The sequence below is a fragment of the Monosiga brevicollis genome, genomic scaffold (genome assembly GCF_000002865.3).
Source record: "Monosiga brevicollis MX1 MONBRscaffold_12 genomic scaffold, whole genome shotgun sequence".
NCBI lineage: Eukaryota > Choanoflagellata > Craspedida > Salpingoecidae > Monosiga > Monosiga brevicollis.
Window position 1 is genome coordinate 192,784 of NW_001865049.1, and position 23,779 is coordinate 216,562.

Here is a 23,779-nt window from a genome sequence, read left to right on the forward strand (position 1 = left end):
CCCCCCCCCCCCCCCCCCCCCCCCCCCCTTTTTTTTTTCCTGCAAATTTGACCCTCACTGCTTGCCTCTGGTTGCTTCTTGCCTCTTTCGTGGCCTCCCTTTCCTTTTCTCAGGCGGATGCTAACATCCAAAGCCAGCTGAAACCTTATATTGAGTCGGATCAAGAAATGATGGAGCGAGTGTCGGATGCTTTCCAAGGACATTAGACTTTGGAGGTGATGCTCCTCTTGTTTGTTTCTGCTCGAATGTTTTGTTGTTGTTTCACAGCGAGGAGGCGTCGTGATGCGGGCGGGCTTGCGACATCCGACTTTTCTGCGAGTGTACGAGTACTTGCACCGACGCGCCTCTGGGGCTGTATCGTTTGAGTGTCATGTTTTCTCTTCATTTCTTATGTAGAGCGTCGTCATGCCCGTCGCGTCTCTATAATGACGCACCTTTACCTCCTTGTATCATGTTTTTGTGTGCGTGCGCTCTGACACGCTACTTTCGGAGAAGGGTGTGTTTTGCATGTCTTGTTCCCGACCCGATCTTGTCTCGTATGTGCTCTTGTTGTGGCCTTTCCCTGTCTTGGTTCTCTATTGCACCCGTAGTGGCCCTTGTTTTTCTCCTTTTTTCTGTGACCTGGACCCTGCTCGGCCTACCCGAGCTGTCACATGACCTACCTGTTGTCTTCCTTTGCTTCTTGAAAGTCTTTTTCCTCATGGCCGTTGCCTGCTGCAATCGATGAAGAATGAGCAAGTCGCTCCGTGCCCCAGGCTAGCGTTATCATTCAAAGGCAACCAACTCGAGTCAGCGTGGTGCACGAACCACCTCCCCCCCCCCCCCGCCTCCTTCATTTGTTCATGACAACTGCTCTCAAAAATTCACAGCATGAAACGCGAACTGAACCACGTGCACACACACACACACACACACACACACACACACACACACACACGCTGACATTCAAGAAAAAAGTTTTTCTCTTCTTTTTCCTTTTCACTGTTGTTCGTCTTTGCATTTTCGCACTCCGTAACGTAAGTAAGAACGTTGGGCAGGGAAGAAGAGGTCTACAAGCAAGTGTAAGGCACATCGAAGGAGCATGACACACGAGGTCTCTGTGTGTGTGTGTGTGTGTGTGTGTGTGTGTGTGTGAGAGATGGAAATGGCAGCGGCGGTGACGGTTGGGGGGGATGAATGTGTGTGTGTGTGTGTGTGTGTGTGTGTGTGTGTGTGTGTGTGTGTGTGTGTGGGCGATCGATGGGCACTGGGGGTTCGAGCCATGTCGCACGCACGCTCTCGCGTTTCTGCATGTCAGCTTACCGTTGATGTCGTCTGTGCGTTCGGGCTGATTTGATCGTCTGTGTATCCCCTGTCTAGGCGATCGAGGCGGCTTGAAACCGATTGCACCGCCAGGATGAGTGCTTTGGTGGCAAACCAGACGTTGCTAGACAGTGCTCTGTCAACGGGCGAGCCGAAACGAGCGCGCGCGGCCACGCAGCGCCAACGGGCCGGCACGATGAATGACGACGCGGTTCAGCTGCAATCAGACCTCGCCAACCCCATCTGTCCCATGGGCATGCGCATGGAAGACGTGGGCGATCAGCTGGTGGCCGAGGGATACCTGCGCAAAATTCGTGGCTTTGCCCGCAATCGCACGCGCTGGTTTCGCTTGACGAAAAACTACCTGGCCTTTTACACCGAGGACGCTGGACAACTGATCGCGTACATTGAGCGCAACGCCATTGCGGACATCCTCTCCACCGATGGTCCCCGCTTCACCATCAAGACCACTCGCCCCTTTGGCGCGAGCAAGCAGCTTGAAATGGTCCTCGAAGCCCGCACCCCGCAGGTCCGCTCACGTGGTTTCGTCGGCAGAGCCGCCTGCCTGCATGTTCGTATCCATGGCTCCATCCTTCTCACCATGCGTTTTGGGGGTTTTGTGACACGGTGGAACTATAGTTGAAGTATGACAAGTGGCTGACTGCGCTGGGCGTCGTTCATCAAGGAGACAACGAAGCCGAAGCCAGCAAAACTGGTGAACACTTGTACATTGAGGGGGCACTCGTAAAGCTTCAGAATTTTGGCTCCCTCTCGCGAACCCGCTGGTTTCGGGTACGTGCCACCGAACTTATCCTCAGCCCGACGCGTTTAAATGCTTTTCTTTTTTCCATTGCCATTGCCCTATGACCCGTGCCTCGGTCCCGTGCCCTATGCCTTGACTTGAAAGTGGACTCAATGACCTTACCTCTGGCTCGTGCAACAGATGACCGATGCAGGCCTGTCATATTACACAGTTGAAGGAGGCGAGCTGCTGGGTACCTGTGAGATGGATAACATCAAAAACATCTCTGCCCGCGGTGATCAGAGGTCCGTCCGTCTATCCAGCCTGCCACGTTGTTCCCATACAGTCTACGCCGCCGCTCATTCCGGCATCTGTCCTGCCGATAGTTTTATTTTTGAAGCCAAAACCCCCTTCTCGCGCACCGGCGCGCGCACAATCCACTGCCAGTGTACGAACATGGACGTGCGTGACAAATGGATCTCGGTACTGCAGCAGGCCATGGGAAGCGCCCGCGTTCGCAACAGCGAATATTCCCCCCTCGAGGGCGATGCCCGGGCCGCCGACGATGCTTTTGCCGTCATCCACAAGCAAACCTACGAGTACCTCGGCAAGGATTCGCAAGGCAACCGCTTCATCGGTGATGAAATCTTGTAGTTTGCTCGTTCGGCGTGTATCCTTGTTCTTTCTATGCTTCACATGTGTTTGCCTGTATATTTGTGCGTGCGCCCACGCCTTGACGCTTCTGCACCTTCAAGGCTGGTTGCGTCTTCATGTTATGGTCTTTTATCGTGTGCCAGCTCGAAACCCTCGACATGGCGCATAGTGTGTTGTAGTAGTTACCAGGGTGCCACCTGAGGCGTGCACCCCAACGCAGAAATTTAGCCACCTTGTTGTCCACATTCTTTTCATCGACTGCAATGCCATGTCCTTTTTTTCCTGTCAAGAGAGAGAGAGGAAGAGGAAAAAATAATTTGGTCTCATCAATTGGCCCATTTGTCCACACATCGCTTTACTGGTTTACAAAAAGGACCCTTAGACGCACGAAGTGGCCATGCGCTCATGCACGAGCACGATGTCATGCCTCGGCCGCTGTCTCATCGGCATTGATGACGGTGCAACTCGGCGTGGCCTCTTGTATTGACGCATCATTGGTGCCGACCATCCCTGCCGGTGGGTCACGATCCACATCGGCCATCGCAGATTGGATAGGTGCTGCCTTGGTTTGATCTTGATCATCGCAACCTGCAGTCGCCGGGGTGGAAACCGAAGCCAGCATGTCGACCTTCACCCAATCTCCAGATGTTCGCTGCGAAAATGAAGGACGGCCCACCTTGCTTGGTGGAGGGGCAGGTTCCTCGGCAGGTTCCTCGGCAGGTTCCTCGGCAGGTTCCTCAGCCAAGGGCTTGGGCGGCAAAGGGTCGGAATCGGCTATGTCACCTTCGCCTTGCCCAACATCGGACTGAGTCCCCGCCTCGACCTCAATCAAACTTGGTTGCGCACGCGATGTCGTTGATGCATCGGAGACTCGCGGGTCTTGCGTTTGAACCTCAGAATCGCCCAACGCCTCTCGAACTTCCGCTTCTGCCTCGTCCTGCTCAGCGTGCGCCGTCAAAGGTGGAATGGTTGACTTGAGTGTCGACGGTTCCTGCATGACCGCTGGGGCAGAAACGGTAGAATTGTCAAGCGCTTCGGGAGGTGGAGCAGAGCTGTGCACTGTCGTTGATGCCGAGCGGGACTTTTGCCGCTGAACACAGATGATCGAGTTGAAATACTTTTGAAAGCGCTCGCAATACTGTGTCTGATGAATGGCTGAGATGCCCTGAGCATTCTTTCCTGCGACATGGACCTTGAGAAAATTTTCCGCTTTCTGCAAACGCACGCAACATGATCATATGCACATGAGGAGAACCCTTTTCGGAGACAGTAGTCACCACTTCTTGGCCCGACAGTTGCGGTGCTGCCATGGCATACCTTTGAACTGTTCCAGCGTTGAAGAATATCTATGATGGCAAAATAAAATACGGATTCCTTCTCGGGATGATGACGATCAGGACCACGGCCCCGCACGCCCCACTTGAGTGTATCAGCCTGGCTTTGCTCGTCTACGAAAGTTGCAAGCAAAGATAGTCAAAACAAGACACCATGAACCACACCGCTATGATTGACCACGTCAAAGTGAGATAATCGCAGGCAAGCAAGCACGCACCGCGATCGGGAGAAATTTCTTTTGGCCGACGCTCAGCACAGCACATGCCATCGTCGCGGCAGTTGTGGATCCCGACTAGCAAGCTGAACAGCGATTCATGACAATCCAAGCACAGAGCGAGAGTGAGACAGAAATGCTCTCGCCTGGGCTTGCCCTGCAGACAACATACCTATAATCCATAATGCCGAGCGATTCAAGAAAGAGCGAGTCGTGCGCTAAGCGTGTAACCAGCGAGTTCTTCTGGTACTCTGACATGAAAAAGTTGCGCCTAGAACGTTCGATCAAATAAGCCACAATGAAATGTATCCACGTCTACAACCACGCCTGCAAAATATTTTGCTGTCCACCGTCCATGAAGCATACCTCAGATCCATGTCCTTGCGAACACCAGCCCGAGAGTTGGTCGCACGGTTGACAAATGAGCCTTTGAGATCGTACTTCTCATGAAAGGTCAAGTTGGGGTCGCGGGCGAATAGGTTTTCCATGACCACGACGATTTGTGTTTGCTTTTTGGACCCCTTGACAATCTCGACTTCGTAGAGGCCACAGAAGCGGCATAGCAGAGAGTGAGGGTGCTCCCGGAGGTGCTCCTTGTAGCGCTCGAAGATGGACATGAGGACCTGAAATTCATCGCGCGGCAGCGTCTTGATGATAAAGCGCTTGTCCTGCGTGAATAGTAACAGGGATCCAGAACGACCCCCACTTGCGGCAAGTAGGTCGACGGGAACGGTCGCAAAGCTGTCGCTGTAATCTTGATCTGAAAACCCAAACTGTTGCCGAAACTCGCGAAAGTGCGCGGGTTGGTGCTCGACAATCTCAAAAGTGACCTGTCCCGAATCCAAAGCCAAGTTCATGCGCCGCTTGCGCTCGCTGCGATTAGCAAGCAAGAAATGAAGGGGTGAGCACAAGTGTTACCGCACATATTGGGAGACATTGGGATGCTGAGAAATAAGAAATGGAAAAAAAAAAAAAAATGAAAAAGCAAAAGGTGCATGCGGTCATACGTTTGCGCACGATCCGTGACAACATCATCAAGAGCTAAGCTGAGAATGCCATTGAAAATGCTTTGAACCATCGAGTCTAGACCAGACCGGGGCAGAGCATCATATGACAATACACACGTGAGATAAGTCTCGGCCCGCACATAGAGAGAACAAGGTCTTGGAAAAAAAAAAAAACGGATTGGTAATGAGCCGCCCTGACCTGGTCGCTGAGCTGCATTGCGCGATTTGGCAAGGTCCTGAAGTTGTAGGGTAAGGGAAAGCACATGCATAGGAATCAATGTGAGAGGAAAGACAGAGGGTCAACCAGGCGAAAATGAGAAAGAAAAAAAAAAGGTGAAACGCACCGCATTCGAACCGCTATCTGCAGAACCCGTCAGCTCGGAGCCTGGTGCGACGGAGTCGGGTGCTTCAGAGTTGTGGTTAGTCGATGCTGGGAGACACACCTTCTCACTCTCATTTGAAGTGAGAACTGGAGTGTCAAGGCTGGGCGTGGCGGCAGTCGTGCCCTCGACCCTATCAGCTTGCAAGCTAATCATGCGCTCACGGATGGCATCGACCTTGTTCAGCAGACCCCGATCTTGAGCCATGACAAAGTCTGTCAGGGTAGCCGTCGTGACCGAGTTTGGGTCGACGCGCCATTCCTCCTGAGAAACCAAAACAAAAAGAGGGCGTGGATGAGCCATACCAAAGCAACGCTAAAGATGGCAAACAAGGGACATTTGATCCGAGTGAAGAGCGCCATTGTTAGGACAAACAAAAAAGTTCACACGAGTGTTGCAAGATTACCCACAAGGGTTTCCGGGGGAAGGTCGAGCTCGATGAGAGCCTCTTGGGCATGCTTTTCGCAACAAAGCTTGCCAACCACCACAAAGGGTTCTTGCAAGCGAAGGCCGCATCGCGTACAGACGTAATGGTCGGCATGTAGAACGATGCCATGGCATTCGATCAGCACCAAACCAGCGGCGTTGAAAGCCAAGTCATCACTGGAGTCACTGTTACGGTCATTTGTGTGATCTGGCAGAGCGGGAACATCGCTGTTGCTTTCAGGATTGCCGTTATGCGCAGCCAACAACTGCCGAGCGCGGCTCGGCGCATCGACACCGCCGTCAAGAGCGCTGCAGGTATCCACCTGTTCGCGCGAGAAACAGCGTTTGCCACAGCCCAAACACTGCAAAAACCGGCTCAATGAGAGATGGAAACAAAGAGCGCACACTGGTCAGTTGTGGTTTTGTTCACGCCCAGCCCCTCGCCACATCTGCAAGGCCACCAATTGCACCTACCACCGAGCTGAAGAGCGCGACGAGAAAGCGGAAATGGAGCATCTCATAGAGAGAGTGGAAAACGATTTCCATGCGACGTGTGGGCAGCTCAACAAAGACGCATTGTGTCGAGACGGCGTCCTTGGGCCACTTCACCCGTGTGTCGTAGGTGCTGCCGACATAAAAGCCCTTGACAGCCTTGAGGGGCACCACCCGCTGCGTGGGAGGGAGGAGCGGCAGGACAAAGCACCAATTGCAAGGTCAGTGAGTCAGAGAGAATTGGCTTGATAATGAGTAATTTTTGCAGATAGCAAGATTGTCAAGATGGCCGGCCAAACCTTGAGGTCGTCCAAATATTCGTCAAAATAAGAGAGAAAGCCATTGGTGTCGATGACAAAGCGCCGACGCTTCCAACTGCGACGGTGCTCACCGCGCTTGGTGAAAATGCCACCCATCAGAGGCAGCGACTCGTAGGGGAAATCGTGAAGAAAGTCTTTGCGATCCTAGAACACGATTATCGGGTAAGGGGGGTGGCGCGCGGGGGTTGAGGTTAATCACGGTTGAGGGTGATCTGAGGGATGGGAGTATGTTAGGTTCTGGGCCGACGTACTTTGTTGACAGCGTAACATGAATCGCACACATCATAATGTGCAAAATCGATGAGTTTACGCTTGCAGCAGTTGTGGCAGACGTGAAAGCGACATGAATTGCAGATGTGGCTATCCGAGGCGTGCGCGGTTCAGATGAGGAAGCGGTCCGGACATATACACAAAGTAGTAAGGACGGGTGGAGGAGGAAATTGTACCGAGAGTGGGCTTCGAATCGGCTTCCACAGCGGTGACAAGCATTGGTGTTGGGCAGATCAGCCAGCTCCACGAGATGCAACTGCATGTCCAAACAAGCCACCTGGGCCTCGACGCTTGTGACAAGGTCAACCATGTTTGCTGACGGTGACGATCACTGCCAGCGGGTCAGCCACACTCTTTGCTTGTAGGCTGCCAGAAAGCAGTATGTAAATGCGTCAAGTGGCCTTTGGTACACTGCTCGCGGGCGCATGGAACGCAGGGTGCTTGGAGAAGGAAAGCGCTCAAAAGGGGGCGGGTGGTGACGATGGTGACGAGGCTGGCGATGGCAGCGGCGCCAGCGCCAGCGCCGTGCCACGCGACGTTGAAGACGAGGGTCGCTCAATATGCTTGGTGGCCCCCAGCAGCTGACCACCAGGAATAGGCAAGGATCTGAGAACTGGACCACCTGCTAGAGCAGCGCACCAAAGACGAACGTCCGTCTGCCACCAAGAGGCACGAGGTCTGGGGTCAGCGGCCGTCACACTCATTCCACGCTCCCAAACAGTCAAATAGCACACCACCACCTCAAAGCCGTTGGAACAAAGCCAAAAACGGGCTTTACCACATCACCCACCTCCAGCACACAGCCCAGTCCCAGTGTCGAGCATAGAATACGACGCAGTCCAGCCCCGGCACGACACGAACTCGGCTGCCGTTTTTTTTTTTTTTTTTTCTGTCGTGTGTGTGTGCGCGCGCGTCGAGTTGGAAAATGATGACAAGAGAGGTGTGCTTTGACACTACGGTAGTTGTTGATGCTTTCTTTGGGAGTTAATGTAGATTATGGATATGTTGGCTAACTTTATGCTGAGAGGTATTGATAAGAACATGCAGTACAATATGAGGTTTGTGTAGCATCAAGCCAGGTTGTATATAAACTCACCCCTTTAATCTTATCTCGATTGTTTTTCACTGCACACACAGACACACACACATCTCTCTCTCTCTCTCTCTCTCTCTCTCAAAACTCTCTGTCACACTCTCTCTCTCTCAAAATCTCGAGACTCTCTCTGAAACTGTCTCTCTCTCTCTCTACACACACTCTCTCTCTCTTCTCTACTCTCTTCTCTCTCTCTTCTCACACACACACCCTCTCTCTCTCTCTCTTCTTTTTGGTTTCAATTTTCTATTTTTCAGTGTGTGTTGTTGTTGATGTTCACGATGGCAGAGCTCAACAGGACGGCGGCGGCGGCGGCGGTGGCCGGGGTAGCGGAGGGTGAGGAGGGGATGGCGTCTTCGTTGCCAGCTGTGAGGGGGGAGGGCGTGCTGAGCAAGGCACCGCAAGTGGCCATGTTTGATCATTTGACGCCGGCAACGACATCGGGGCGGGGCAAGGGAGCTGGGGCGCTGGGTCCGGCCAGTGTGGGCGCGGATGAGGTCGAGACGCGGGCACGCTCCAAGAGCGTCGTGACGGCCAGTGTGGCTGCCTATCAGCAGCAGCTCATGACTACGGCCACGACTGTTGGTGCGTCACCTCCCTTGATCAGACTTTTGCTCCTCTTCATGGGTCGAGTGAATGAATGGTCGCCCTGTCTTTGCCCTCTCTTCGCCTCGCTTGTTCTATTTGTTTGTGAACCATCAGCGCATTGTGTGTCAAAGTGGCTATGCAATGTTTCCGGTTGCTTGCCACAACCCTGGCTCGCAGCACACACACACACACACACACACACACACCCTTCTCTCTCCCTCTCCTGCTCTTTGAAACCACCGCTGTTCATGCTCGATGTATCCCACAGGCCGATTGCCACGAACGAACCGTCAGGCCGACACGAGCGAGCTGGCGCGCACAACGCAATTTCAACGTTTCCTGCGCCAACATGTGCCAGCCAGCGGTGTCGAGATGGACGCCGAAGCGGCACGTGAAGCACCTGCCGTTGACGCAGCTGACAACACGACGGCCAGTGCCAACCTGACCGTTGCCTTGCACAATAACCCCCATGTCAGTCCGTATAAACTTTTATTCTGCTCTCGACGCTCTTGCCCGCCGTGCCAGCGGCGCTTTCTTGCCGGCTTTGCGGCTTCTGTCACCAACCAACTCATCGTGCCTCTCGCGTTCACCCCAAACGCCCGCTTGTTTGCCCTCCTTAGCTGGCTCAACCTCTCATCTCGCAACTACGCGACTACCAAGCCGCTACCATGCTCAAAATCGAGTCAGTGGCCTTGCCCATGCTTCTCCAGCTTGCAATACTTCCCGCTCACCCAAATGGCTGACTGCAACCGTGGCAGGCATTACAAGCAACAACAGCTGGACATGTTGACGCGCCTGCAACGACACCTCCTGATGGAGGTCCAAGCCATGCTACATGACGAGTACGCTGTTTGTTCTCCTGATCAAAGTCAAACTTGCCTGTATTGAGACCTGGACCGCAGCCTAAGCTACCGGGGCGACTGGTGTGCGCAAAGGGCTCCTGGCTCACTGGCGACTTTCACACGCTCTTCTTTGGGCATTTGTGATAGAGAAAATGCAACGAATCCCAGCGCGCTGGGGGCTGCAGCCTCGGTCCCCCCCGAAGTGCTTTGCATCGGTGGGTGGGTGTGCGTTTTGCTGCCGTGGGACTGAGCCGGTTTCAGTGCGGTGCCATTCTAATCTGCAAAACCTATCACACGCACCATGATCGCAATGTTAGCCTATGAATGCGCCGCCAACGCAGTTGACGCTGGCTGCACTGAAGCGCTGAGTGACTTGGTGGGCCAGGCCGTCGTGGCCCGGGCTTCGCGGCGTCACCAAGATGGCTTGTTTGTGGCCAACGCCAATGTGGAGCGTATGCTACGGAACATTCGTTTAGACGGCAGCTTGACCGAGCCCTCCGACGACGGTTTGCTCACGGCTTCCAGCGCAGGTTGGTTACTATCTGCACGGAGCAAGAGAAGCATTGGCCTTCTCATGGCACGCATGGGTACTAACATGTAATACAAAATTTGCGATTGTTCGTGGCTTGCAGGCAGTCTCCGCAGCCGCACGGCATCAACATCCATGCGGGTACGTTGCAACAAACGGGCCGGGCCAGCGGGCTTTGCACCATTCTTATGTACTCTTCTTACCCTTGTGCCTCTGCCGCTAGCTGATGGCTGATCAGGAGGTAGTGGCCGCACCCAATGCGCGGGCGCTCCTCCTAGAGGCGATGCTTGCTGATGACCACGATGACGTACCGTCGGACGCCGAGATTCACATTGACGACGACGAAGAGGAGGTTGCGCAGGCCTCGGCGGCAGCCGGAGCAGAGCCCACGGTTTGTCCTCGTACCCTTTCCTTGCTCGCGTGCGCCCCCGTGTCCTGTGCTCGCAGGTGGTTTAACTTGCGCTTGAGTTGATAGGATGCCGAGCTAAATGCATTGCTGAGCCGAAGTCAGCCCGTCCACATCTCGGCTACGGCTTTGCGAAGGCGTGCGCAGCCCGCGGAAGACCACTCCCCGGAATCGCCGCTTCGCGATGACGTATGATTGATTTTTCGCGGCTTGGCATTGTTGAGTCACGAGCCCAGCTCACCAAGGATGTTTGCCTTATTCCTTTGTACCGCATCACAGCAAGACATTGCCCGCTCCATACGCAACATGTCATTACGCACCTCGGCCCTGTATGAAGCTTTTAGCCCCCCATCTGACTAAGCGCTGGCTATCTTGTCCCTGTAGCACCGGTATCGTTCGAAAGGTTGTGAGCGATCCCTTGAACAATATGGCACTGATGGACCCGCCCCTCGAGTTGAGTTTGGATGATAGTCATCCACTGTTTTGTTTTGTTTCGTTTTGAAGCTGGCGGAAGCACTGGCATGATTGCCTAGCCCAAGGCCAGTGCTCGGCCTCGGCAGTGCAGAGTGGATTGGAAACCAGCATCAGTTGGTCGAAGGACCAAACACTTTTTTTTTTTTCGTTTCGTTTCTTCAAGCTTAGAAGGACTCAATCGGAGAGATGAGGGCAAAGCGGCGGCAAAGGGAATATACCCAGCGAGCAACACAGAAACAGAGATGCAACACCACCAAGATGGACAAACTCTCCGAAACCAGCAAGACAGAACCAGCTATAAGCCCCAGCCCAGACACAGCGTCAGACCCCCAATTGCCAAAGACAGAGAGACACAGAGAGCCAAACAAGCAAACACACACACACACAAAAGAAATGAAGCAGCGCAAAGCGTGACCAATATTACACATCCGCACTGAAGCACTCTCTCACGCCGTTTAGTGTGTGTGTGGCATTTGGCAGTCGGCGGGGCGGGAACGGTTGGCGGTGTGACTGGCTGAGCGTGGTGTGGTCTTGGCTTGCTGCTTGCTGTTTTTTGTTGTGGTGTGTGTGTGTGTGTGTGTGTGTGTGTGTGTATGCGAGTTGTGGGTGGGGGATGAGGTACGGTGCAAGGCATGCGGGTCATAGGATCGATTCTCACTGCTTGATACCCTGTGTCCACGCCTGCTTTCATGTCTCGGCAGGCAGCGTTGGTGTCACCCAGCTCAAGAACGATTGCATTCTAAAGCACAAAAGTAGTTGGGTGTGGCCGATCCTGTTCATTGCATTCTGTGCGCCGCACGGTCCGGGTGTCACGAGATCTGGAGCCAAGGTCGCCCCCGTCACCCCACCTTGGTGTGACTAGTGCGGCGCGAATTCTTCCTGCGATACATCCTGTCGCGCCTCCCCCCTGATCCTCAGGATTCAAGTGGGGCAAGCATAACGAAAAGCTGCGCGGCAACACCACCGCCACCATGGAAGGAGACCGCGAGCATTTGGCCGCTATTCAGAAAGAGAAGCTAGAGCTCGATCGAGAAATTCAGGTCAGCCTGATGCCGAGCTTGCATCCCCAAGCGCTATCCGCCTTGATGCTCGACTTGGCTCGGGCCTCGTCCCATCTCAACCTGCGCTCAAATCTGATTTCCTACAGGCCCTGCGCGATGAGATTGCAAGCATTGTGTTCGAACTCGAAGAAATTGCCGAGCAAGAGTACGTTCTCACAACCGCCCCCGTGCCTCTCGTCCCAAATCAGTTGCAGCAATTTGATAACACCAATATGAACGTCGTGCCCAAATGTGTAGGGACCAGCAAAAGGGAAGCCCAGAGCAGGCGCAGGCGCTCCGCGATGTTAAAAAGGCCTTTAACGAAAAGGCAGCCGAGGTTTGCCGACGCGCTTGACTTTGACAACGGGGCCTGTCTTGGCATGCCTTTTTTTTTTCTCTCCTGTAGCCAACGCTTGTCTGCTCAAGCTATTTCAGCTACCATCGGCTCACGGCTCATGAGTCTTGGCTTGCTTGTTTGCGCTCAGGGAGTGGATTTGGCGATTCAACACGGCATCATTCCAGAGGAGACGCCTGCTGCAGTTGCGGCTTTTCTGCTAACTGTGCGTTTGAGTCTGCCCATCTCGCGCTCGGGGGCCCAAATTTTATCCTGCTCATCGTGCATGCTCAAATCAATTAGACTCCGGGTCTTGACAAGGCCAAGATTGGTGACTTTTTGGGCGAGCATGTACCCTTCAACCTGGACGTACGATTTTGCTTGGGCTGCTTGAGCTGAATAGGGCATCAGGGCATCAGGGCAACTGCAACGCTCACCTGGTTTACCGACCCGGCTTTGGGACAACCCTGCCTTCTTCTGTTTCCATAGGTACTGAAAGAGTTTTGCTCGCTGCATGATTTTACACACGTCACGTTTGACGGGGCCCTGCGCCGCTTTTTGTGGAGCTTCCGACTGCCGGGCGAGTCGCAAAAGATCGACCGCATGATGGAAAGCTTTGCCACTCGCTACCATGAATGCAACCCCAACCAGTTTCGCATGTCCGACACGGCGTAAGTTTTGTGCGAATGCCAAAACCCTATCGCTGGCCCAATTCCTGCTACGAGTAACTGTGCTGATTCCCACACGCATGCTTCGCCTCTTGATTCCGACCTGGCACGCATAGATATGTCTTGGCATTTGCCACCATTATGCTCAACACCAGCCTGCACAACCCCAGCATCAAGGACCGGGTCTGTCGCTTGCAACTCGCTTTTGTTTGTTTGTTTGTCTTTTCTCTTTCTCTTTTTTCTCGTCTCCTTGTCGTCCATTCCTGCTGATAAATACCGGCGATGCTTCTTCAGATGACACTTGAACAGTTTTTGAGTATGAACCGCGGCATCGACGCGGGCGAAGATCTCCCTGCCGAGTTTCTGACGGTAAGACTGTCAAAAGCCTTTTTTGTTTCTGTCGGGTGATTGGTTTCGTGCGTGAGCGGTCGGCGTCTAAAGCAATCTCTGGGGTCGTAGATCATCTATGACAATATCAAGGCAGAAAAGTTTCAGATTCCAGACGAGGGTACGACAACGTCTTTTTTGCTTCAGGCGTAGCGGTCGCGCTTAGCCTGTGCAATGCTGCTTTTGAAAAGAGCGGGAAGATTGACTGTGTTTCGGCGCAAATGGTTAGGCAAGGGCTTGGATGTCTTTGTAAACTCGGAAAAATCGGGCTGGTTGACGAAAGAAGGTTCGTTTTGGACTTGACGCTAATCAAGGCGCGGCGACATGATGTGGAGTTGATTCTGACTGACTTGGCTGTCTACTGAGCAGGCGGTCGGGCAAGGACCTGGAAGCGTCGTTGGTTTATTCTCAGCAACTCTTGCCTCTACTATTTTGAAGACCCTGAGTCGGCCACGCCCAAGGGGACCATTCCTTTGGAGAGCCTCACCGTTTACGAGGATCCAAAGAAACAAGTGAGCTCTGTAGTCTTACGTGCAGGGAGCCAAGCGCACTTTTCTGTTCTGGCGCATTTTCTCGCCTCTGCCTCACACCCACCGCCACACGCCGGGGCACGCAGTTCTGCTTTATCATTGGACCAGACAAACATGAGGGTGCCAGCCCGATGAATGTGAAGGCGGCCAAGGTGAAGAGCGGCAAGCTCGTGCAAGGTCGCCACACGTCATATCGTATATGTGCTGCTGACGAGGTACTGTCCTGGCGTGCCTGCCTGGACACCCACGGGGCCGATTGCACACTTGATGACATTGTGGCTTTTGCTGATGATTCAATCCAATGCTGCCTCCCGCAGGAATCAATGCAATCGTGGATCCGAGCGATCCGAGCCGCCATGACCAAGGATCCCTTGTCAGAACTGTTCAAGGCCAAGAAATTGCACGTCAAGTCACCTATGGCGTGAAGCGCCGAACGAGGAACCCTTTGCGGCGCGCTGACCCCTCCAATTCAATTTTTTAAGCAATGTTGTTATCATCATGAAGCAGCGTCTTTTCATGTCGTTTACCAAATCCGGGCGCGCTCAAGGTCACGTTCACATAATATCAAGCAACAGTCACGTCCGGCACGTGTGTTCCTCACCTTGCCATCTCAATCAATTCCATCTGGAATTGGTTCTGAGCCGACACCTGCGTCTGCTGATAGTGCCCCTGTGCTTGTTCGTGTATTTCAGAGCACGACCTCTCTGACATTTCTCCACACACACACACACACACACACACACACACACACACACACACACCTCGGCACGATGAAAGGACGGCGGCGGCGGTCGGGGCGCCAGGGCTTGTGGGGCTTGTGCCTGCTGCTACTAGCGCCCATCGGAGCTCAAGAGTTGTTTTTGGATGAGAGACTGGGTCTGCATCTGCATAGTGAGACCGGTGCCGACGTTTTGATTGATGGCGTGAATGTCCGACTTGAGCTGGAGGCGCTGCAGGCAAGACCCTGGCTGGCGACCCTGCCCGCCTATACCACCTTTGATGTGGACAACGCGGTGATGCACGGGCAAAGGACTTTCCGCCATCCGCAACGGCTGCCCCTCTCACCGGCCTTGCGCAGCGGTGAGGCAGCCCTGATCCTGGCGGGGACTTTTGAGGCCCGAGGACCCGCCAGTACTACACGGGTCTTTGTCGAGTGCTATGCCAACGACACGTACATCACTAGCACAATGGTGAGCCGCGCGGCAGCTTCTCAAGCGCGGCTGCTGTCGCTATCTGCTCACGAAGTGGTGCTCAACACCACAAGCCAATATAACCGCAGGTTTTGGTTCAATGGCATCAATTCATCAATCGCTATCGGATTCTACCTACACGGGCCCGACCAGCTCCCCTTGATCGTGACTGGCGTGCTCGCTGCCGTGAGCAACGACGACAATCCAAGCCAGCTGCGCCTCGATTTTGCCATGCCCGTCACCGCCCTGGAGGTGCTTCAAGCCGCCCTGCAAGCTAGCCCGCCCTCCTCCTTGCTCGTTTTGCTCCACCACACAAGCGGCAGCGATCTGTCGCCCATTATCTATGAATTTTCTGGCAACCAAACAGTGGGCCCGCGCGCACTGACGGCCAGCGTGTCGGGTCTGGCTTGGCCCGATGAGCGCAACAACGCGTTTCGTGTCGGAACCACCCATATTCGGGTGGGCTTTCTCTTCAATGCCCCCGGCTCCGTCCTCGCCGTCACGGACGCTGTGACCCGCTTGTCTGACTTTACCGTTCGCGAACTATACACCTAATCAACCCACACCCCCCTGTGTCCGCGACACCCTCCCCCCGCCCCATCTCCCCATCACCCAGCCCACCAGCCCACCAGCCCACCAGCCCACCAGCCCATCTAGCAACCGCCACCGCCATGATCATCCATCTACCTCATCAGCGTTCAAGCTTGCTTTAGGAGCTTTAGAAGCCTCACCATGTTGAACTTTTGTATTTTACTTATTTTTTTCGTTTCCTTACTTCCATGTACATAACCAAAAATTTTAAATTTTTTTTGTTTTTGTGAGATTTTTTTTGAAACAAAAATTTGGGAAAGAAGGGGGGTGGGGGGCGTGAAGTTGGTTCTGACGCCGTGACGAGCGCTTTCCTCGTCTGCTACCTCTGGTGTGGAGCCGCGGAAGGTTGTGGGGGGCTGCATGAGGAGGGCATTTGAGGGCAGGAGGGCAGTATGACCCAGCGGGGGGAGCGACGGCGACGTCGAGCCTCACGTGCCGATGTTCATGGACAGTCGACCGCGTTGTCGGTGTCGTCGACCGTTGAAGCCATACCTCCGGCTCGGTCCGACAGCAATGTTCCAGATGGTGCTGAAGATGAAGCCCAGCTGCTGCAGCAGTTGAAACAACAGCGCCGCGAAACACGGCGTCGTTTGCGCCAGGAGCTTGCTGCCCGCCATGATCCACGTACGTTCCGGATCTTCCCTCTAATTTCGTCTAACACATACACACACACAGAGGACGGAACTCAGCTCGGTTGAATTGTGCTCGTGTTCTTATAGCCGCAGTGCCTCCTACAACTGCATCTGCATCTGCAAATGTGACCACAGCAGCCCAAGAACAGGACGTGGTTGGCTCACCAGAACCAGCTTCTGAGCTGCCGGCTCGTGTGGCTGACTCAAGTCACACTGAACGCCCCACCCGTCGGCGGCGCGAAACCCGCCGCTCCGAGGTCCAGGCGCGGCGTCAAGAACGCTTGGCCCAGCGAACACTGGAAACTCCCTCCACTGCTCTTTCGTCTACCGTGCCCGGTGTTCCCGCGGCCTTACTCCCGCGCGGCCCGTCACCAACACGAGCAACGACTTCAACAGCACCAATCGCCGAGACAGCCTCGCAGCGGCCTGCGACCTCGCCGCCACGTGTCAAGTCAGCGCGCCGCATCAGCCGAAGACAAACAAGTCGCCGCCGCCGCCGCTTTCATGATGATGCCAGTGATACCGCTTCTTCTGTGGGCCATGACGATGAAAATCGCGCAGCTGGCCTAGGCCATCATGAGCACTCTTTTGAGGAGCGGCCTCCCAGCGAAATCTCTTTCGGTTCACATCACAGCCTGCCTGTTGCTGATATTCCGCGACCCAAATCTGCCGGTGGGCATCTTCTACGCCGCCAACTAGAAGATGTGGAAGCCTCTGCTGCCATCGTCTCTTGGTGGGATGCGCAAGGTTTTGTATCTCGAACAATCCATGTCACCGACGAACCTCAGCCGACAGAGGCTGCTGAGCATGTAATGATTCCCATGGTAAGTCTCGAGTCTCGTGACAATGCAAGACCTTTTGCCCCCTTTCCTCTGCTGTGCTCTTCCCTCTGCTGTGCCAGCCCATATTTTCAGGCCTCTCAATGCTGTCTTTGTGTGACTCTAGGACGAGCCACTGCTGCGCCTGCACGCAGCAACGCCTGCACCTGCACCTGACAACGTGCCAAAGGTCACAAAGTTGTTTGCGGTGCAGCGCCACGCCAAGCGTGCCCCCCTGATGCCCCCGGAACTACCCGACCATGCGCCAGCTCTACAACAACAACGAGCTCAGGAAGATGGGCTGTACGTTGCTCGCCCTATGACTCTGCCTGCCGACACGTCTTCGGCCTGGCGCCAGCGCATTGCGCAGCTGGCAACGCTGCAGTCTGATAATCCAGAGCGCCCAGACAACAGTGTTTTGGCCAAGTGGTTGGACGTTGATGGCTACGTGTTGACCGCTGTCAATCCGCTCCGAGATACACGCACCCGAGCTCCCTTCGTCTTGGATCGGCTTGATCTGTTGCAGCTCGAGGTGGATCGCCGACTAGCCCAGGCTGAAACCCTAGACAACAGCTACCTGGCCGAGGAAGAAGGCGCTGGTTCTCGCGACGACGACGATGACGACGAACCTGACCTCATCTATGTTGAAGCGTCTCCGGTGGGCAATCTGTTGGGCTCGCCCGAGGGCCACGAGCCTCTCGCGGGCCCCGATGCAGTTATCCAGATAGGTGTCTATCTCTCTGGTGTGCGTTTTCTCAGTCATCCAGCCTTCAACGACGAGCAGGTGCGGTGCGCCAATTTTGCTTTCCTCCATTTGGCTCAAGAATGATAATACTCGTGGTTTGTGTAGCACAGTGAACTATCTCACCCCCACATCCATTCCTGACGCAGGCAATAGCAGCTCGACTTGAGGCACTTGTGCAACAATACGTGGACATGGACGTGGACCACGAGGTTTCTGTTCTGGAGGACAGCCTGCATCAGCAAGCACAGCGTGCAGCTCACGAACTTCGCCGTTATGAGCTGCTCACCGGCTCAGCTGTTCCAGGCCTCACAGCGGCCGACATGGCCGTGCGTCACCGGGTCGTTGTCGTGGGCGATCACGATTTACTCGCTACCACCCTGGGTGCAAACGGGACGATGCTCGTGCCTGATGCCGAGCAAGCGCCCGCAGAAGTGGCGCGCCTAGCCCTCGAACGGTACGTTTGTCAATTTTCATTGACTTTTGCCACACCAACCTACGACGTTCTTGGCCTCTTTCGCTCTCTTTCACGCACGCCCTTGGCCTTGCTGTATACAACAGCTTGACGGGAATTTTGCGTGAATGGGCGTTGCTTGTTGAGGCACGCGACGACTTGCTACGCCGTGAGAGCCATGTTGTTCGAGGCATTCTGCTTTGTTGGCAGCAAATCAAGGCGCTTCGCCGTCAGCAAGGTTTTGTGTCCTCGCCTCTCCTCCTCAAAGTGCAAAAGGTGCCCTGTGTGGCTGAAGAAGATCAACGATCTCAAGATCAGGAGGTGGCTGAGCGGTTGGACCTCGAGTACCTCAAATTCGCCTGCGAGATCATCCTTGACTACTTTCAGCAGGCTGCCATGGACCCCGAATTGGAGCCCCCTCGCGTCCACCCTGAAGATGGTCGCTTGGCTTTTTTTGCGCAGAGCGCTGCCAAGCAGCGGCTCGAGGCCATGATCAACCGGCATAGACGCCCACCGGGCCAAGCTCGTTTGATCCCACACCTTTCTGCCCATGGAGATGTGACACCTCTCAAGGACTGTCCAAATACTGAGCGCCGCCGTCGTCAGCGTGCCCAGGCCATAAAGTATCACCTGGCTCTTTTCATCAATGACAAACAGGTCCGTACCTGGCGCGCATGGTTGATGCCAAGTCTTATTGCTTCACACCCGCAAAGTGAACCCTACTCAACCTCCGTGTGCTGTCTGCCAGGTATTCAAATCCAATGACGTGCGCTTGGATGAAAATGATTTTAGCCTGCCTTGTCGAGAATACGTCACCTGCCGTCTCCGTGCTGCCCCTCGAAATCTGGCCGTCAAGGTGAGCTGTGTTCACCGGTGCACCCAGCATTATGCCAAGATCCCATTTTGCCCTGGCCTCTGACTCGGCAAACGTGCCTTAACCTTCTTCGCCTTCTTAATTAGGTTCTAGAGGCATCTCGAAGCGGAGAGATTGAGCTCGCCACGGTATTTCTGCCCGTTCCTTCGCCTGGCCAGGCTGTGGACGAGGGGCGCACCTCCTGGGTAACCTTCAGCTCGGAGCAGCGCTCCCGGCCGGGTTTGCGACTGACCAATGCCGAGGAGGACGAACTGCGACTTGATCTGGGAGGCGATGATCTTGAATTCTTGACCGGCCAAATATGCTACGCAGTGGGTTGGGCGCGTTCGCCTCACGATGGACTCTTGATGGGGCCTCGCGCTGCGGCTCTGGACATGGATCAACAGCTGCATGCCCTCCGAGAACTGCAGACGCTTGCAGGTCTAGGCTTTGCCGGCCTGCCGACCGGTGAACTGCGCTCGCGTTGGCTTCATCAAGCCGCCCTTGACCCATTGGACCCCATGAATCAAAAACTTTTGGCAGCCGTTGGTGCCATGCATGCCAAGCCCTCAACGACGGAATACTTTCGACTTGGAGCACCAGACGACATTACGTTTGATGCTCTCGTGAGTCCTCGTGCCGAAGCTGTGGCGAATAGCCCGCGGCTCGTCGATCAGGGTGATCTGGCCCTGGCCAATGCTCGGCACAAATTCTTGCTGCTACGCGCCCAGAACGAGGATGCACTGGTGGGCAAACCTTGTCCTTTGACAGAACCCGAGATTCCCGTTCAGCAGCTGGAGCACATTGATGATTTGCGTCGCCATGGCCTGGTTGAGCAGCGGGCTGAAACTGACGGCACCTCGGTGCTAAGCCGTGCTGTTAATGAGGCATATTCGTACGTGTTTTTGCGCATCGTACGCGCGCTTTTCTCCAGCCACGCTCCCCCTCTCACCATACTATTTGTTCTCATTTCTCGCTGATTCCGTATTTAAATGTACATCATAGCTATCTACGGGGTGAACAGGGACACGAGCTGATGGCACTTCTCTTGGAACGAGCGCGGCGACTCAATCAATTAGCCATGGCTCCCCGACTCTCGGACATTGTGGACGATACTTACCTGCCCATTTCCGTCTCCATCAACTTTTTTCAGGTGTGTTTGGCTGTTGCTCCATAAAACGCTGGTAAAACGAACAAGAACATGAGATTGTGGCTTGTTGATTTCGTTTACCAACCTCCAGCCGTTGCTGGGTTCATCTGCACTTGGATGTTTGTGTGGCGGTGTGGCTGATACACTCTGGTGCTCCACGGTGCTTGTTTGTCATGGGGACGATCATAGAGCCCCTTGATGCGGCGGGTACTGAGCTGGTTCCAACCACATCGACCCCTGCGGCCGCACCGTGAGCAGCAACGACACGCAGCCCCTCTGACGCAGTCGAAAGTGAACATTTGCCTCCGCGTTGGGCAGCTTGCACGCATTCCCTTGCGCGTCTCTGGCAGTTCCTCGAATGCCGGTGACGTGGGGCGACGAGGCCGTAATCGAACTCGGCGTGGCTTGGACGGCAGCAACGGCACAAGCAATGACATGCGACCGGCAACCGCTCAAACTTCATTGAGTGTAGTCGATGTGCTCAAGAAACTTGATACCGTGGCCAACTGCGTCATTGTTGCGACACTGCAAGGTTTGGCGTGACAAATTGCTCCTGTATAGGCCTGGATTGCCAGCTGCGGTTTCATTGCCGTGTGCTTTTCGCAGGTCAATCCGTGTCTACATCCGTCAGCGTGGGTGCCAATGCAACATTCAACGAAGAGCTCGTCCTTCCCTTCACCATGGCACAAGGTTGGGCCGATAAACCCGATTTTGGCATCATTGTCTTGTTTAAATGGTGCTGGTTGCCCCTTCTTCGCACGGTCCTGATATCCCTTTACATTTTAAATTCATACAGGTGCCATCAGCGCCGAGAGTTTGCGCTCTTGCCTGGACGAAGTCAGCCTCACGCTCTACGACGAGAAACGAGTGCGTCTCGCTATGTCGAGGTGACGTGCAGCAAGGATCCTGTCCCTCATGCTCTGCTCACGTCACCGCGATCTTTCGTGCACATTGCGTTGTCTTACACCACACAGGTACCCAACAGCGACCAGAGCACGCCTAGCCACGGGGCCGAAGTCATGGTCCATGTTCGACGACAGTTTCTAGGCACTTTGACCATCCCTGTGGCGGTGCTCTTTGAGCTTACACAGGTATTTCGCCTCGCCTGGTCTCTGCCTTGCTATCGGCTTGTTTTCCCTTTCCAGTGTGCTCTACTTTGCGGTTACTGCTTGGACCATGTAGCCGCCGCCGTGATGGTCTTGTTGCCGCGCCGCAGCTCTTTGCTGCTTCTGCCTAGCAAGTGCGAGATATGTATGACCGCTGATTGTGCTTGCCTGGTCTTAGATGGAAGGCATATTTGCCTTTGACACGCCTTTAGCCTTACACGGACATCAGCGGCATGCAGCCATGGCTTCTGATGGTGCAGGTTTGTTTTGTTTGTTTGTTTGTTTGTTTGTTTGTTTGTTTGTTTGTTTTCTCTCTCTGTCCCTTTCTTTAATATCGCGGACGTGGTTGGTGCATGTGCTTCTCTAGGTGCCCATCAGGTTGGTGCGATCCCTTCCGTCAGTGAAACTGGATTGCAGCTGCCATTGCAACCACAGGCAGGCCAATGGGATACAACGTTGGCCCATACAGCACCGGCCATCACCCTTTTTGCTTCTTTGAGCCCGCCGCTCAAGACGCCCGAGGCTGTGGCCTTGCGTTGTGAAAGCGAAGAGCCGACAGACTTGCTCGCCGCTGCACGTGAGCTGGCTCATGAAATGCAAGGAAGCTTCAACGATCGCGTGGTTCAAACTTGCACCATTGACTTGGCCGGCTTGGAGGTCAGTGTCGCCCAGAGCCGTACCCGCGTCACAAGCATGAGTACAGCCTGACTCAACACGCATTGGGATCTCCTGCAGTCCCTGCCGTGTTGGCTCATCTTCTTACGACTGGACATAGGTGCTTTTGCCGCGGTTCGTTGCACCCCAGGCCCCGCCGCAGCTTCACACCACGTCCATGGCACCCGGGGGCCGTCGCCGGCGCGGACGCGGCGCCGTTGACACCTCTGATAGTGTATGACTAACTTCATTTTACCCCAGGTGCTAGCTTTCTTCTCTTGCTAGCAAGACACGTCTAACCGGGGGCTTTGTGGTGGTGCGCATAGGAGCCTGAATTGGTGCGCCTCAGGCGCCTTGCTCGCGTCGTGGCAGCCCTTGCACCAGCGCGGCACAATTTTTCTCGTCAACGCCTGCGAGTTGACATGACGGCCACCAGTGACCAGGTTTTTCGCTTGGGCGAAGCTACCAATCTGGAGAAGGCAATCTTATTCTGCAATTATGTACTGCATCAGAGCACAGTGCAAGAAGCCTTTGTGGTGGTTTGCGCCCACCCGCTTCAAGGTCGCACTGCCGCCGTGCTCACAAAAGCCCAAGAAGAGTACTTTTTGTGGGACGTAACCGTGGGCGAGCATGTGGCTGTTGGAGATCCAAATTGTCTCTTTCGCGCGATTGGCACCATGTTTTCAGAGCAAAATCTCTGGATCAACATTCAGGTATGTCCCGCGCGCTCTCTTGTAGTCGATTGTTTTTGCTGTGCCACTCAAGGAAAATGGCCATACCTTGCCATCTCATCTGCGCTACTAGCATACTAACTGATTTGGTTGGGATTTCGTCTGTTTATTCCTTTTCTGCAGAGCACGACCAAGCCTAGTACCATGGGCTTTAATGTTACGGATCGTCAACATTGGCGACCGCTCTTTGATGAGGCACCGCGACTGACCACCATGCAGCTGAGTGTTTTACCTTACGCCGACGCGGATCCATTGGCTTTGCAGACGCTCCATGAAACGCTGTTGGATGCATTGCGGCAAGAGATTGAAGGCTGGCGCGGCAGTCAAATTACGCGATGGAACCGCCACCTATCGCAGTGTCTTCATCGCAGTCTCAGCGTGTTTGAGGAGGCTCGGGTGCAGGGCGTGTGCTTGCGTGGCGATGAGCAGCCAGAGCTCCAAGAGATTGTGAGCGCCTATGCCTTTGCTGGCGTACCATACTGTTGCTCTTTAACGTCGCGCACGGCATTGACGCAGTTGGCACGCGCCTCACTCATCTGGGACACGCACGACCGCAATGCCGAGTTTGGGCTTGCGGTGCATCTGGTACCATATGTGCGGAATGCAGTGGTGGGGTGGATTTACTTTGCCCGTGTTGCTCCACCATCATGAGCCAAGCAGGGTGCGCAAAGCGTTTGTGTTGTTGTTTTTTTGAATGCCTTCTTGGCGCTCGCTCTTCCGCCGCGATAACAACACGCAGTGATGATGGTGGCAAATGCACTTCAAGCTGTGTGTCAGCTTACCAGACCTGATTTTGGACATGATATTTATTTCCAACAACATCGT

At 54.6% G+C, this 23,779-nt stretch overlaps 5 protein-coding genes across 5 annotated transcripts in view; 4 read left to right on the plus strand and 1 right to left on the minus strand.

Moving 5' to 3' along the window:
- Positions 1–735, plus strand: part of MONBRDRAFT_32626 (uncharacterized protein) — a gene marked incomplete at its 5' end in the record, with an annotated part of 6,022 nt that extends 5,287 nt beyond the window's left edge. The window contains one exon of the mRNA XM_001746246.1: positions 109–735. Within this exon, the coding sequence (XP_001746298.1) occupies positions 109–141 (33 nt within the window). The 3' untranslated portion in view covers positions 142–735. The remainder of the gene's footprint in view (positions 1–108) is intronic.
- Positions 736–1,172: 437 nt separating this feature from the next.
- Positions 1,173–2,698, plus strand: MONBRDRAFT_32627 (uncharacterized protein; the record flags this gene model as incomplete). The annotated part of the gene is made up of 5 exons (XM_001746247.1): positions 1,173–1,252; positions 1,360–1,831; positions 1,942–2,094; positions 2,246–2,349; positions 2,431–2,698. The coding sequence occupies 5 exons, from the start codon at positions 1,173–1,175 to the stop codon at positions 2,696–2,698; spliced, it is 1,077 nt and encodes a 358-aa protein (XP_001746299.1).
- Positions 2,699–3,017: 319 nt separating this feature from the next.
- On the minus strand, positions 3,018–7,452 carry MONBRDRAFT_32628 (uncharacterized protein; the record flags this gene model as incomplete). Its single annotated transcript, XM_001746366.1, has 12 exons — positions 3,018–3,911; positions 4,016–4,146; positions 4,251–4,333; positions 4,420–4,518; positions 4,614–5,120; positions 5,166–5,191; positions 5,599–5,949; positions 6,045–6,383; positions 6,535–6,729; positions 6,852–7,016; positions 7,124–7,232; positions 7,319–7,452. The coding sequence occupies 12 exons, from the start codon at positions 7,450–7,452 to the stop codon at positions 3,120–3,122; spliced, it is 2,931 nt and encodes a 976-aa protein (XP_001746418.1). The 3' UTR covers positions 3,018–3,119.
- Positions 7,453–8,138: 686 nt separating this feature from the next.
- MONBRDRAFT_32629 (uncharacterized protein) lies at positions 8,139–14,516 on the plus strand (the record flags this gene model as incomplete). Its single annotated transcript, XM_001746248.1, has 25 exons — positions 8,139–8,200; positions 8,280–8,491; positions 8,524–8,820; positions 9,092–9,294; positions 9,444–9,505; positions 9,582–9,665; positions 9,813–9,880; positions 9,983–10,195; positions 10,298–10,335; positions 10,418–10,585; positions 10,670–10,739; positions 11,776–11,874; positions 11,993–12,114; positions 12,222–12,280; positions 12,373–12,451; positions 12,600–12,674; positions 12,752–12,817; positions 12,938–13,119; positions 13,233–13,299; positions 13,411–13,485; positions 13,576–13,624; positions 13,733–13,789; positions 13,873–14,015; positions 14,120–14,248; positions 14,351–14,516. The coding sequence occupies 25 exons, from the start codon at positions 8,139–8,141 to the stop codon at positions 14,456–14,458; spliced, it is 2,787 nt and encodes a 928-aa protein (XP_001746300.1). The 3' UTR covers positions 14,459–14,516.
- A 287-nt stretch (positions 14,517–14,803) lies between these two features.
- On the plus strand, positions 14,804–23,605 carry MONBRDRAFT_25895 (uncharacterized protein; the record flags this gene model as incomplete). Its single annotated transcript, XM_001746249.1, has 18 exons — positions 14,804–15,757; positions 16,267–16,438; positions 16,534–17,270; positions 17,392–18,048; positions 18,156–18,463; positions 18,568–19,117; positions 19,209–19,316; positions 19,421–20,208; positions 20,319–20,466; positions 20,653–20,995; positions 21,070–21,153; positions 21,260–21,330; positions 21,438–21,554; positions 21,748–21,829; positions 21,937–22,226; positions 22,305–22,358; positions 22,550–22,936; positions 23,078–23,605. 18 exons carry the CDS (start codon positions 14,804–14,806, stop codon positions 23,603–23,605), a joined length of 6,378 nt encoding a protein of 2,125 aa, XP_001746301.1.
- Positions 23,606–23,779: the final 174 nt, after the last annotated feature.